Below are 12,824 nucleotides of genomic sequence, written 5' to 3'. Positions count from 1 at the left end.
TGTAACAAGATGTGGGAAAAGGTCAAGGGTCCTGATTACTTTCCGAATGCACTGTACTTTCCTGTAGGATTTCATGGGTGGTGGCAGGAACGTGTTGGTCCTCTTCCCCCCTATAGGTAGAAGACTAGTAGCAGGAACGTGTTGGTCCTCCCCCTATAGGTAGAAGACTAGTAGCAGTAACAGGTTGGTCCCCCTATAGGTAGAAGACTAGTAGCAGTAACAGGTTGGTCCTCTCCCCCCTATAGGTAGAAGACTAGTAGCAGTAACAGGTTGGTCCTCTCTCCCCCTATAGGTAGAAGACTAGTAGCAGTAACAGGTTGGTCCTCTTCCCCCCTATAGGTAGAAGACTAGTAGCAGTAACAGGTTGGTCCTCTCCCCCCTATAGGTAGAAGACTAGTAGCAGTAACAGGTTGGTCCTCTCCCCCCTATAGGTAGAAGACTACTAGCAGTAACAGGTTGGTCCTCTTCCCCCCTATAGGTAGAAGACTAGTAGCAGTAACAGGTTGGTCCTCTCCCCCTATAGGTAGAAGACTAGTAGCAGTAACAGGTTGGTCCTCCCCCCCCCCTATAGGTAGAAGACTAGTAGCAGTAACAGGTTGGTCCTCTCCCCCCTATAGGTAGAAGACTGGTAGCAGTAACAGGTTGGTCCTCCCCCTCCCCTATAGGTAGAAGACTAGTAGCAGTAACAGGTTGGTCCTTCCCCCCTATAGGTAGAAGACTAGTAGCAGTAACAGGTTGGTCCTCCCCCCTATAGGTAGAAGGCTAGTAGCAGTAACAGGTTGGTCCTCTCCCCCCTATAGGTAGAAGACTAGTAGCAGTAACAGGTTGGTCCTCTCCCCCCCTATAGGTAGAAGACTAGTAGCAGTAACAGGTTGGTCCTCCCCCCTATAGGTAGAAGACTGGTAGCAGTAACAGGTTGGTCCTCTCTCCCCCTATAGGTAGAAGACTAGTAGCAGTAACAGGCTGGTCCTCTCCCACCCTATAGGTAGAAGACTAGTAGCAGTAACAGGTTGGTCCTCTCCCCCCCTATAGGTAGAAGACTAGTAGCAGTAACAGGTTGGCCCCCCTATAGGTAGAAGACTAGTAGCAGTAACAGGTTGGTCCTCCCCCCTATAGGTAGAAGACTAGTAGCAGTAACAGGTTGGTCCCCCCTATAGGTAGAAGACTAGTAGCAGTAACAGGTTGGTCCTCCCCCCCTTATAGGTAGAAGACTAGTAGCAGTAACAGGTTGGTCCCCCCCCCTATAGGTAGAAGACTAGTAGCAGTAACAGGTTGGTCCTCCCCCCTATAGGTAGAAGGCTAGTAGCAGTAACAGGTTGGTCCTCTCCCCCCTATAGGTAGAAGACTAGTAGCAGTAACAGGTTGGTCCTCCCCCCTATAGGTAGAAGACTAGTAGCAGTAACAGGTTGGTCCTCTCCCCCCTATAGGTAGAAGACTAGTAGCAGTAACAGGTTGGTCCCCCCTATAGGTAGAAGACTAGTAGCAGTAACAGGTTGGTCCTCCCCCCTATAGGTAGAAGGCTAGTAGCAGTAACAGGTTGGTCCTCTCCCCCTATAGGTAGAAGACTAGTAGCAGTAACAGGTTGGTCCTCTCCCCCCTATAGGTAGAAGACTAGTAGCAGTAACAGGTTGGTCCTCCCCCCTATAGGTAGAAGACTAGTAGCAGTAACAGGTTGGTCCTCTCCCCCCCCAGGTATAGGTAGAAGACTAGTAGCAGTAACAGGCTGGTCCTCTCCCACCCTATAGGTAGAAGACTAGTAGCAGTAACAGGTTGGTCCTCTCCCCCCTATAGGTAGAAGACTAGTAGCAGTAACAGGTTGGCCCCCCTATAGGTAGAAGACTAGTAGCAGTAACAGGCTGGTCCTCCCCCTATAGGTAGAAGACTAGTAGCAGTAACAGGTTGGTCCCCCCCCTATAGGTAGAAGACTAGTAGCAGTAACAGGTTGGTCCTCCCCCCTATAGGTAGAAGACTAGTAGCAGTAACAGGTTGGTCCCCCCCCCTATAGGTAGAAGACTAGTAGCAGTAACAGGTTGGTCCTCCCCCCCTATAGGTAGAAGGCTAGTAGCAGTAACAGGTTGGTCCTCTCCCCCTATAGGTAGAAGACTAGTAGCAGTAACAGGTTGGTCCTCTCCACCCCCTATAGGTAGAAGACTAGTAGCAGTAACAGGTTGGTCCTCCCCCTATAGGTAGAAGACTAGTAGCAGTGACAGGTTGGTCCTCTTCCCCCTATAGGTAGAAGACTAGTAGCAGTAACAGGCTGGTCCTCTCCCACCCTATAGGTAGAAGACTAGTAGCAGTAACAGGTTGGTCCTCCCCCCTATAGGTAGAAGACTAGTAGCAGTAACAGGTTGGTCCTCTCCCCCTATAGGTAGAAGACTAGTAGCAGTAACAGGTTGGTCCTCTCCACCCCCCTATAGGTAGAAGACTAGTAGCAGTAACAGGTTGGTCCTCCCCCCCCTATAGGTAGAAGACTAGTAGCAGTAACAGGTTGGTCCTCCCCCTATAGGTAGAAGGCTAGTAGCAGTAACAGGTTGGTCCTCTCCCCCCTATAGGTAGAAGACTAGTAGCAGTAACAGGTTGGTCCTCTCCCCCCTATAGGTAGAAGACTAGTAGCAGTAACAGGTTGGTCCTCCCCCCTATAGGTAGAAGACTAGTAGCAGTAACAGGTTGGTCCTCTCCCCCCTATAGGTAGAAGACTAGTAGCAGTAACAGGCTGGTCCTCTCCCACCCTATAGGTAGAAGACTAGTAGCAGTAACAGGTTGGTCCTCTCCCCCTATAGGTAGAAGACTAGTAGCAGTAACAGGTTGCCCCCCTATAGGTAGAAGACTAGTAGCAGTAACAGGTTGGTCCTCCCCCCTATAGGTAGAAGACTAGTAGCAGTAACAGGTTGGTCCCCCCTATAGGTAGAAGACTAGTAGCAGTAACAGGTTGGTCCTCCCCCCTATAGGTAGAAGACTAGTAGCAGTAACAGGTTGGTCCCCCCTATAGGTAGAAGACTAGTAGCAGTAACAGGTTGGTCCTCCCCCTATAGGTAGAAGACTAGTAGCAGTAACAGGTTGGTCCCCCTATAGGTAGAAGACTAGTAGCAGTAACAGGTTGGTCCTCCCCCCTATAGGTAGAAGGCTAGTAGCAGTAACAGGTTGGTCCTCTCCCCCTATAGGTAGAAGACTAGTAGCAGTAACAGGTTGGTCCTCTCCACCCCCCTATAGGTAGAAGACTAGTAGCAGTAACAGGTTGGTCCTCCCCCCTATAGGTAGAAGACTAGTAGCAGTAACAGGTTGGTCCTCTTCCCCCCCTATAGGTAGAAGACTAGTAGCAGTAACAGGTTGGTCCTCCCCCCTCCCCCTATAGGTAGAAGACTAGTAGCAGTAACAGGTTGGTCCCCCCCTATAGGTAGAAGACTAGTAGCAGTAACAGGTTGGTCCTCCCCCTATAGGTAGAAGGCTAGTAGCAGTAACAGGTTGGTCCTCTCCCCCTATAGGTAGAAGACTAGTAGCAGTAACAGGTTGGTCCTCTCCCCCTATAGGTAGAAGACTAGTAGCAGTAACAGGTTGGTCCTCCCCCCTATAGGTAGAAGACTAGTAGCAGTAACAGGTTGGTCCTCTCCCCCCTATAGGTAGAAGACTAGTAGCAGTAACAGGCTGGTCCTCTCCCACCCTATAGGTAGAAGACTAGTAGCAGTAACAGGTTGGTCCTCCCCCTATAGGTAGAAGACTAGTAGCAGTAACAGGTTGGCCCCCCTATAGGTAGAAGACTAGTAGCAGTAACAGGTTGGTCCTCCCCCCCCTATAGGTAGAAGGCTAGTAGCAGTAACAGGTTGGTCCTCTCCCCCTATAGGTAGAAGACTAGTAGCAGTAACAGGTTGGTCCTCTCCACCCCCTATAGGTAGAAGACTAGTAGCAGTAACAGGTTGGTCCTCCCCCCCCTATAGGTAGAAGACTAGTAGCAGTAACAGGCTGGTCCTCTCCCACCCTATAGGTAGAAGACTAGTAGCAGTAACAGGTTGGTCCTCCCCCCTATAGGTAGAAGACTAGTAGCAGTAACAGGTTGGTCCTCCCCCCCTATAGGTAGAAGGCTAGTAGCAGTAACAGGTTGGTCCTCTCCCCCCTATAGGTAGAAGACTAGTAGCAGTAACAGGTTGGTTCCCCCTATAGGTAGAAGACCAGTAGCAGTAACAGGTTGGTCCTCTCCCCCCTATAGGTAGAAGACTAGTAGCAGTTAGCAGTAACAGGCTGGTCCTCTCCCACCCTATAGGTAGAAGACTAGTAGCAGTAACAGGTTGGTCCTCTCCCCCTATAGGTAGAAGACTAGTAGCAGTAACAGGTTGGGCCTCTCCCCCTAGGTAGAAGACTAGTAGCAGTAACAGGTTGGTCCTCTTCCCCCCTATAGGTAGAAGACTAGTAGCAGTAACAGGCTGGTCCTCTCCCACCCTATAGGTAGAAGACTAGTAGCAGTAACAGGTTGGTCCTCCTCCCCCCTATAGGTAGAAGACTAGTAGCAGTAACAGGTTGGTCCTCCCCCCTATAGGTAGAAGACTAGTAGCAGTTAGCAGTAACAGGCTGGTCCTCTCCCACCCTATAGGTAGAAGACTAGTAGCAGTAACAGGTTGGTCCTCTCCCCCTATAGGTAGAAGACTAGTAGCAGTAACAGGTTGGGCCTCTCCCCCTATAGGTAGAAGACTAGTAGCAGTAACAGGTTGGTCCTCTTCCCCCTATAGGTAGAAGACTAGTAGCAGTAAGAGGTTGGTCCCCCCTATAGGTAGAAGACTAGTAGCAGTAACAGGTTGGTCCTCCCCCCCTATAGGTAGAAGACTAGTAGCAGTAACAGGTTGGTCCCCCCTATAGGTAGAAGACTAGTAGCAGTAACAGGTTGGTCCTCCCCCCTATAGGTAGAAGACTAGTAGCAGTAACAGGTTGGTCCCCCCTATAGGTAGAAGACTAGTAGCAGTAACAGGTTGGTCCTCCCCCCTATAGGTAGAAGGCTAGTAGCAGTAACAGGTTGGTCCTCTCCCCCTATAGGTAGAAGACTAGTAGCAGTAACAGGTTGGTCCTCTCCACCCCCCTATAGGTAGAAGACTAGTAGCAGTAACAGGCTGGTCCTCCCCCCTATAGGTAGAAGACTAGTAGCAGTAACAGGTTGGTCCTCTTCCCCCCCTATAGGTAGAAGACTAGTAGCAGTAACAGGTTGGTCCTCCCCCCTCCCCCTATAGGTAGAAGACTAGTAGCAGTAACAGGTTGGTCCCCCCCCTATAGGTAGAAGACTAGTAGCAGTAACAGGTTGGTCCTCCCCCTATAGGTAGAAGACTAGTAGCAGTAACAGGTTGGTCCTCCCCCCCTATAGGTAGAAGGCTAGTAGCAGTAACAGGTTGGTCCTCTCCCCCCTATAGGTAGAAGACTAGTAGCAGTAACAGGTTGGTCCTCTCCCCCTATAGGTAGAAGACTAGTAGCAGTAACAGGTTGGTCCTCCCCCCTATAGGTAGAAGACTAGTAGCAGTAACAGGTTGGTCCTCTCCCCCCTATAGGTAGAAGACTAGTAGCAGTAACAGGCTGGTCCTCTCCCACCCTATAGGTAGAAGACTAGTAGCAGTAACAGGTTGGTCCTCTCCCCCCTATAGGTAGAAGACTAGTAGCAGTAACAGGTTGGCCCCCTATAGGTAGAAGACTAGTAGCAGTAACAGGTTGGTCCTCCCCCCTATAGGTAGAAGACTAGTAGCAGTAACAGGTTGGTCCTCCCCCCTATAGGTAGAAGACTAGTAGCAGTAACAGGTTGGTCCTCTTCCCCCCTATAGGTAGAAGACTAGTAGCAGTAACAGGCTGGTCCTCTCCCACCCTATAGGTAGAAGACTAGTAGCAGTAACAGGTTGGTCCCCCCCCTATAGGTAGAAGACTAGTAGCAGTAACAGGTTGGTCCTCTCCCCCTATAGGTAGAAGACTAGTAGCAGTAACAGGTTGGTCCTCTCCACCCCCCTATAGGTAGAAGACTAGTAGCAGTAACAGGTTGGTCCTCCCCCTATAGGTAGAAGGCTAGTAGCAGTAACAGGTTGGTCCTCTCCCCCCTATAGGTAGAAGACTAGTAGCAGTAACAGGTTGGTCCTCTCCCCCCTATAGGTAGAAGACTAGTAGCAGTAACAGGTTGGTCCTCCCCCCTCCCCTATAGGTAGAAGACTAGTAGCAGTAACAGGTTGGTCCTCTCCCCCCTATAGGTAGAAGACTAGTAGCAGTAACAGGCTGGTCCTCTCCCACCCTATAGGTAGAAGACTAGTAGCAGTAACAGGTTGGTCCTCTCCCCCCTATAGGTAGAAGACTAGTAGCAGTAACAGGTTGCCCCCCTATAGGTAGAAGACTAGTAGCAGTAACAGGTTGGTCCTCCCCCCTATAGGTAGAAGACTAGTAGCAGTAACAGGTTGGTCCCCCCCTATAGGTAGAAGACTAGTAGCAGTAACAGGTTGGTCCTCCCCCCTATAGGTAGAAGACTAGTAGCAGTAACAGGTTGGTCCCCCCTATAGGTAGAAGACTAGTAGCAGTAACAGGTTGGTCCTCTCCCCCTATAGGTAGAAGACTAGTAGCAGTAACAGGTTGGTCCTCTCCACCCCCCTATAGGTAGAAGACTAGTAGCAGTAACAGGTTGGTCCTCCCCCCCCCTAGGTAGAAGACTAGTAGCAGTAACAGGTTGGTCCTCTTCCCCCCCTATAGGTAGAAGACTAGTAGCAGTAACAGGTTGGTCCTCCCCCCTCCCCTATAGGTAGAAGACTAGTAGCAGTAACAGGTTGGTCCCCCCTATAGGTAGAAGACTAGTAGCAGTAACAGGTTGGTCCCCCCCCCCTATAGGTAGAAGACTAGTAGCAGTAACAGGTTGGTCCTCCCCCCTATAGGTAGAAGGCTAGTAGCAGTAACAGGTTGGTCCTCTCCCCCCTATAGGTAGAAGACTAGTAGCAGTAACAGGTTGGTCCTCTCCCCCCTATAGGTAGAAGACTAGTAGCAGTAACAGGTTGGTCCTCCCCCCCTATAGGTAGAAGACTAGTAGCAGTAACAGGTTGGTCCTCTCCCCCCTATAGGTAGAAGACTAGTAGCAGTAACAGGCTGGTCCTCTCCCACCCTATAGGTAGAAGACTAGTAGCAGTAACAGGTTGGTCCTCTCCCCCTATAGGTAGAAGACTAGTAGCAGTAACAGGTTGGCCCCCCTATAGGTAGAAGACTAGTAGCAGTAACAGGTTGGTCCTCCCCCCCCCTATAGGTAGAAGACTAGTAGCAGTAACAGGTTGGTCCCCCCTATAGGTAGAAGACTAGTAGCAGTAACAGGTTGGTCCTCCCCCCCTATAGGTAGAAGACTAGTAGCAGTAACAGGTTGGTCCTCCCCCCTATAGGTAGAAGACTAGTAGCAGTAACAGGTTGGTCCTCCCCCCTATAGGTAGAAGGCTAGTAGCAGTAACAGGTTGGTCCTCTCCCACCCCTATAGGTAGAAGACTAGTAGCAGTAACAGGTTGGTCCTCTCCACCCCCCTATAGGTAGAAGACTAGTAGCAGTAACAGGTTATCCTCCCCCTATAGGTAGAAGACTAGTAGCAGTAACAGGTTGGTCCTCTTCCCCCCTATAGGTAGAAGACTAGTAGCAGTAACAGGCTGGTCCTCTCCCACCCTATAGGTAGAAGACTAGTAGCAGTAACAGGTTGGTCCTCCCCCCTATAGGTAGAAGACTAGTAGCAGTAACAGGTTGGTCCTCCCCCCTATAGGTAGAAGGCTAGTAGCAGTAACAGGTTGGTCCTCTCCCCCCTATAGGTAGAAGACTAGTAGCAGTAACAGGTTGGTCCTCTCCACCCCCCTATAGGTAGAAGACTAGTAGCAGTAACAGGTTGGTCCTCCCCCCCTATAGGTAGAAGACTAGTAGCAGTAACAGGTTGGTCCTCTTCCCCCCTATAGGTAGAAGACTAGTAGCAGTAACAGGCTGGTCCTCTCCCACCCTATAGGTAGAAGACTAGTAGCAGTAACAGGTTGGTCCTCCCCCCTATAGGTAGAAGACTAGTAGCAGTAACAGGTTGGTCCTCCCCCCTATAGGTAGAAGACTAGTAGCAGTAACAGGTTGGTCCTCCCCCTATAGGTAGAAGGCTAGTAGCAGTAACAGGTTGGTCCTCTCCCCCCCCTATAGGTAGAAGACTAGTAGCAGTAACAGGTCGGTCCCCCCTATAGGTAGAAGACCAGTAGCAGTAACAGGTTGGTCCTCTCCCCCCCTATAGGTAGAAGACTAGTAGCAGTTAGCAGTAACAGGCTGGTCCTCTCCCACCCTATAGGTAGAAGACTAGTAGCAGTAACAGGTTGGTCCTCTCCCCCTATAGGTAGAAGACTAGTAGCAGTAACAGGTTGGGCCTCTCCCCCCTATAGGTAGAAGACTAGTAGCAGTAACAGGTTGGTCCTCTTCCCCCCTATAGGTAGAAGACTAGTAGCAGTAAGAGGTTGGTCCCCCCCCTATAGGTAGAAGACTAGTAGCAGTAACAGGTTGGTCCTCCCCCCTATAGGTAGAAGACTAGTAGCAGTAACAGGTTGGTCCTCTTCCCCTCCTCCCTCCAGGTGGACACAGTGAAGCGTCTGCTGATCAAGAAGCTTCCTCCAGTGCTGGCCATCCAGCTGAAGAGGTTTGACTACGACTGGGAGAGGGAGTGTGCCATCAAGTTCAACGACTACTTTGAGTTCCCCAGGGAGCTGGACATGGAGCCCTACACTGTAGCCGGGGTGGCCAAGCTGGAGGGGGACGACGTCAACCCAGAGAACCAGGTTAAGGATGGCATGATGTTCACACAGATTATTACATTATAGGGTGTAAAAATGAATACATTTTCATGTGTTCATAATGGCATAGTGGTCGTTCTCATTTCAAAGATCTGAAATGTTTGATTTAAATGGATGGGACCACATTTAAACTGTCCCTTTTTAAATGAACCCATTATGGTTCACTGGAACATCAATTATTGCGATAAATACAGATATGGCAATACACTGAATTATTTCTTTACTAAACTGATCATCTGTATGGTGTCCTGCCACCAGGTGATCCAGCAGAACGAGCCCTCTGATCCAGAGCCCCCGGGCAGCTCCAAGTACCGCCTTGTGGGGGTGCTGGTCCACTCAGGCCAGGCCAGCGGCGGACACTACTACTCCTACATCACGCAGAGGAACGTGGGCGTGGCCGACGGCGAGCGGAACCGCTGGTACAAGTTTGACGACGGCGACGTTACTGAGTGCAAGATGGACGACGAGGAGGAGATGAAGAATCAGTGCTTCGGAGGGGAGTACATGGGCGAGGTGTTTGACCACATGATGAAGAGAATGTCCTACCGGCGCCAGAAACGCTGGTGGAATGCCTACATCCTCTTCTACGAACGCATGGACTCATTGGACAAGGACAGTGAGCTGGTCAAGTACATCCAGGAGCTGACCATCTCGTCCTCGTCCAACAACAAGCCGTCGCACCAGGTCAAGATGCCCAACGTGATTGAGTGCAGTGTGCGCAAGCAGAATGTGCAGTTCATGCACAACCGTATGCAATACAGCCTGGAGTATTTCCAGTTTGTTAAGAAACTTCTGACCTGTAACAGTGTCTATTTAAACCCTCCGCCAGGTACGTGGAACAGACACACTGGCTTCAATATACATTCTAGAGCTCTATTTAAGGCAGGTGCTGTTGATGCTACACAGAGGTTCTGTTTGTCTCCTTTGTTCCCTCTTGTTTTGGCCCTTGCTGGTCATTGCTCTACGTGGACATCTTTCCACTGTAGAGCCATTCTATTGTGTACAACCCAAGAAGAGAGATTGCTTTCACAGTGATCTGCTTTTGTAATTTGTGCACTGTGAAAGGCCCTGCCTCACTCCTTAGTATAGCTAACTCTCAGCCATGTTACAGTAGCCCCAGTAGTACCGTAAAAATACCTTTTATCACTGTAATAACGATAGAAGACTTCTGCCATGTTTTAATAGCTGATATTTTCATTCCTTTCAATATTTAATCAAATAAATATCTACCTTTTTAATCTTACCACTGGTAACATGCATACAGATTCACCACTCTCTTGGAGAGTTGCATAGAGAGGGAGAGTATAGGATGGCAGAGCTGAACATTACATTGGCTGACGGTAAACTGCAGCAATTTCCTCTGACTTACGAAGTTAATATGAGCCAATGCATTATTAATGCAACCACCCAGCCAGGCCACGGTATACGTCTATCTATCCATCTGGCTGGCTGGCAAATTAACTAACTACTGCAGGGTTAAAAGTGTAAAAGCACTTGGTTGGGATGAAATGCTTCAGCTCATAAATTATGTATGTATGTGGTGCTGGTTTCTTTTTGGTGTCTTGTGTGCGAACGGGCAACTCTTATCGTTAATGTCTCCAATTTCAGCCTGTTATTAAGGAGTAAGCAGCAGACGTGGTCATAGGGCTCTATTTAAACAGTGAGATTTTAGGATTCTGCTCCAGCGAGTGACTCACACATTAACTCTGAAATTGAAATAACTCCCTGTGTGAAGATCAAGAATAGGCTAGTCTCTGGCGCTCCAGGTTTCTTCATAATCATTTGCATCCACTGAGGAAACCTTCATTTTCGTTTAAAAAAAAAAATGTATTACCAATGTTTTTATTGAAACGTTCCAGTAGGGAAGTCTGACGTTAAGTTGTGACTGAAGTCTGAACCGATGTTTTATGTTGTGTGGTTGTATCAGGACAAGACCATCTACTGCCCGATGCAGAGGAGATGGCTATGATTAGTGTTCAGCTGGCTGCTAGGTTCCTCTTCAGCACTGGTTTCCACACCAAGAAAGTAGTGAGGGGGGCCGCCAGTGACTGGTGAGTTCTGTCTATCTGTCTGACCTTTCAACCTTGACCTGTGTTCATATATGGAGTGGAGTGAATCATCTTTCTGTTTTCTTATTCTCTTTGTTTTCCTCCTCTCTCACAACTGTCTGCATCTATCCCCGTCACTACAGTCTCTCTCTTTCTCTCCACTCTACCTTGCATCATTCTCTCTCCATCTGAATCTCTCACCCCTGTCCTTAATCCACGGTGTATATCTGTTTCTTTCTCCATCTCCAGGTATGATGCGCTGTGCGTCCTGCTGAGACACAGTAAGAATGTACGCTACTGGTTTGCACAAAACATCCTGTTTGCCTACGCCAACCGCTTCTCCGAGTACCTGCTGGAGTGCCCCAGCGCTGAGGTCCGGGGCGCGTTCGCCAAACTCATCGTCTTCATCGCACACTTCTCCCTTCAAGACGGACCCTGCCCCCCGCCCACAGCATCCCCTGCCAGCGCCTCCACCCAATCACAGGTGAATGATTGTTTCTCCTGGGCCTAAAAAACTAAATGGTGAATGACTGGTTCTCCTGGTCCTAAATCAGAAACTGCCGATCAGGGAGGTGTTTAGTATGCATGAAACGGGAGAAATGTTTTGAAACCGAGCAGCTACTTCCTGGAATTGTCAAAAAACAATTTTCGGCTTCAGTTTTCAAGTGTTTCCCCTGTTTCATGTATACTGAGAATGACCCATACAAAGCACTTTTACTCTGGTCTTGTAGAGTATGTGTTAAACTTCTCTGTCTGTCTGTCTGGGTCAGGCGTGTGATAACCTGCGTCTCAGTGACCACCTGTTGAGGGCTGTGTTGAACCTCCTCAGGAGAGAGGTGTCAGAGCATGGCCGACACCTGCAGCAGTACTTCAACCTCTTCGTCATGTATGCCAACCTAGGTAAGGAAAACATTCCTGTCATGCACACCTACTCTGACAACTCCTTGATTAATGGGTAGAGAGTGTATGGCTCACTGGCTATTCCTTCCACTTTAGTGGGCAGCAATGGACAGACACATTTCTCTTCATGCCTCAATTTCCCCTCCCTCCCTCCCTCTCTCTCTCTCTCTCTCTCTCTCTCTCTCTCTCTCGCCCTCTCTCCTTCCCTTCTCCAGGGCTGGCAGAGAAGACTCAGTTGTTGAAGCTGAGTGTCCCAGCTACCTTCATGCTGGTGGCTCTAGACGAGGGACCCGGTCCTCCCATCAAGTACCAGTATGCAGAGCTGGGGAAACTCTACACCGTGGTCTCCCAGCTGGTGCGCTGCTGTGATGTGGCCGCACGCATGCAGTCATCCATCAATGGTGCGTTCACACAGATGTCAGAGGTGGTGACCTCTGTCCGTTAACCCTGAGAACCAAAGACAAACCATTATCAGCTGGGTTGTATTCTTTGTATGCAATTGAGAAAAGGCCTTAATCTCTTTCTCTCTCCCAGGTAACCCCCCTCTCCCTAACCCGTACGGCGATGCCAACCAGACCACCCCGGTGATGCCTGTGCAGCAGCTGGTGGGAGAGATCCTTTTTGTTAGGACCAGCTACGTGAAGAAGATCATCGAGGACTGTAGCAACTCAGAGGAGACAGTCAAGCTGCTGCGCTTCAGCTGCTGGGAAAATCCCCAGTTCTCCTCTACTGTGCTATCAGAGCTGCTCTGGCAGGTAAGGGTTAAAACTGCTGAATCACACACACACATGCTCACACACTTCATTATTTGCTCACACACACATAATATGCACATTTATACTGACTCTAAATACACACTCATCATATACACTGTTGCTACACTGTTTATCATGTCCTGATGCCGAGTCACCTTACACCTATACATATCTACCTCTATCGATCCAGTATCCCTACACGTTGTCAATATGGTACTGGAACTGACTGGCCCTGTATATACACTGAACACAAATATAAACGCAACATGTAAAGTGTTTGTCCCATGTTTCATGAGCTGAAATAAAAGATACCAGAAATGTTCCATACGTACCAAAAGCTT

At 49.3% G+C, this 12,824-nt stretch overlaps 1 protein-coding gene across 1 annotated transcript in view; it reads left to right on the top strand.

Moving 5' to 3' along the window:
* Positions 1-12,824, top strand: part of LOC118366724 (probable ubiquitin carboxyl-terminal hydrolase FAF-X) — a 78,095-nt gene that overhangs the window by 55,580 nt on the left and 9,691 nt on the right. Inside the window, 7 exon segments of the mRNA XM_035749327.2 lie at positions 8,562-8,765; positions 9,039-9,609; positions 10,708-10,831; positions 11,078-11,312; positions 11,599-11,728; positions 11,944-12,129; positions 12,263-12,483. Coding sequence (XP_035605220.2) covers positions 8,562-8,765; positions 9,039-9,609; positions 10,708-10,831; positions 11,078-11,312; positions 11,599-11,728; positions 11,944-12,129; positions 12,263-12,483 — 1,671 coding nt within the window.

The sequence above is a fragment of the Oncorhynchus keta genome, chromosome 34 (genome assembly GCF_023373465.1).
Source record: "Oncorhynchus keta strain PuntledgeMale-10-30-2019 chromosome 34, Oket_V2, whole genome shotgun sequence".
NCBI classification, from domain to species: domain Eukaryota; kingdom Metazoa; phylum Chordata; class Actinopteri; order Salmoniformes; family Salmonidae; genus Oncorhynchus; species Oncorhynchus keta.
This window is presented reverse-complemented; position numbering and strand designations above follow the sequence as displayed.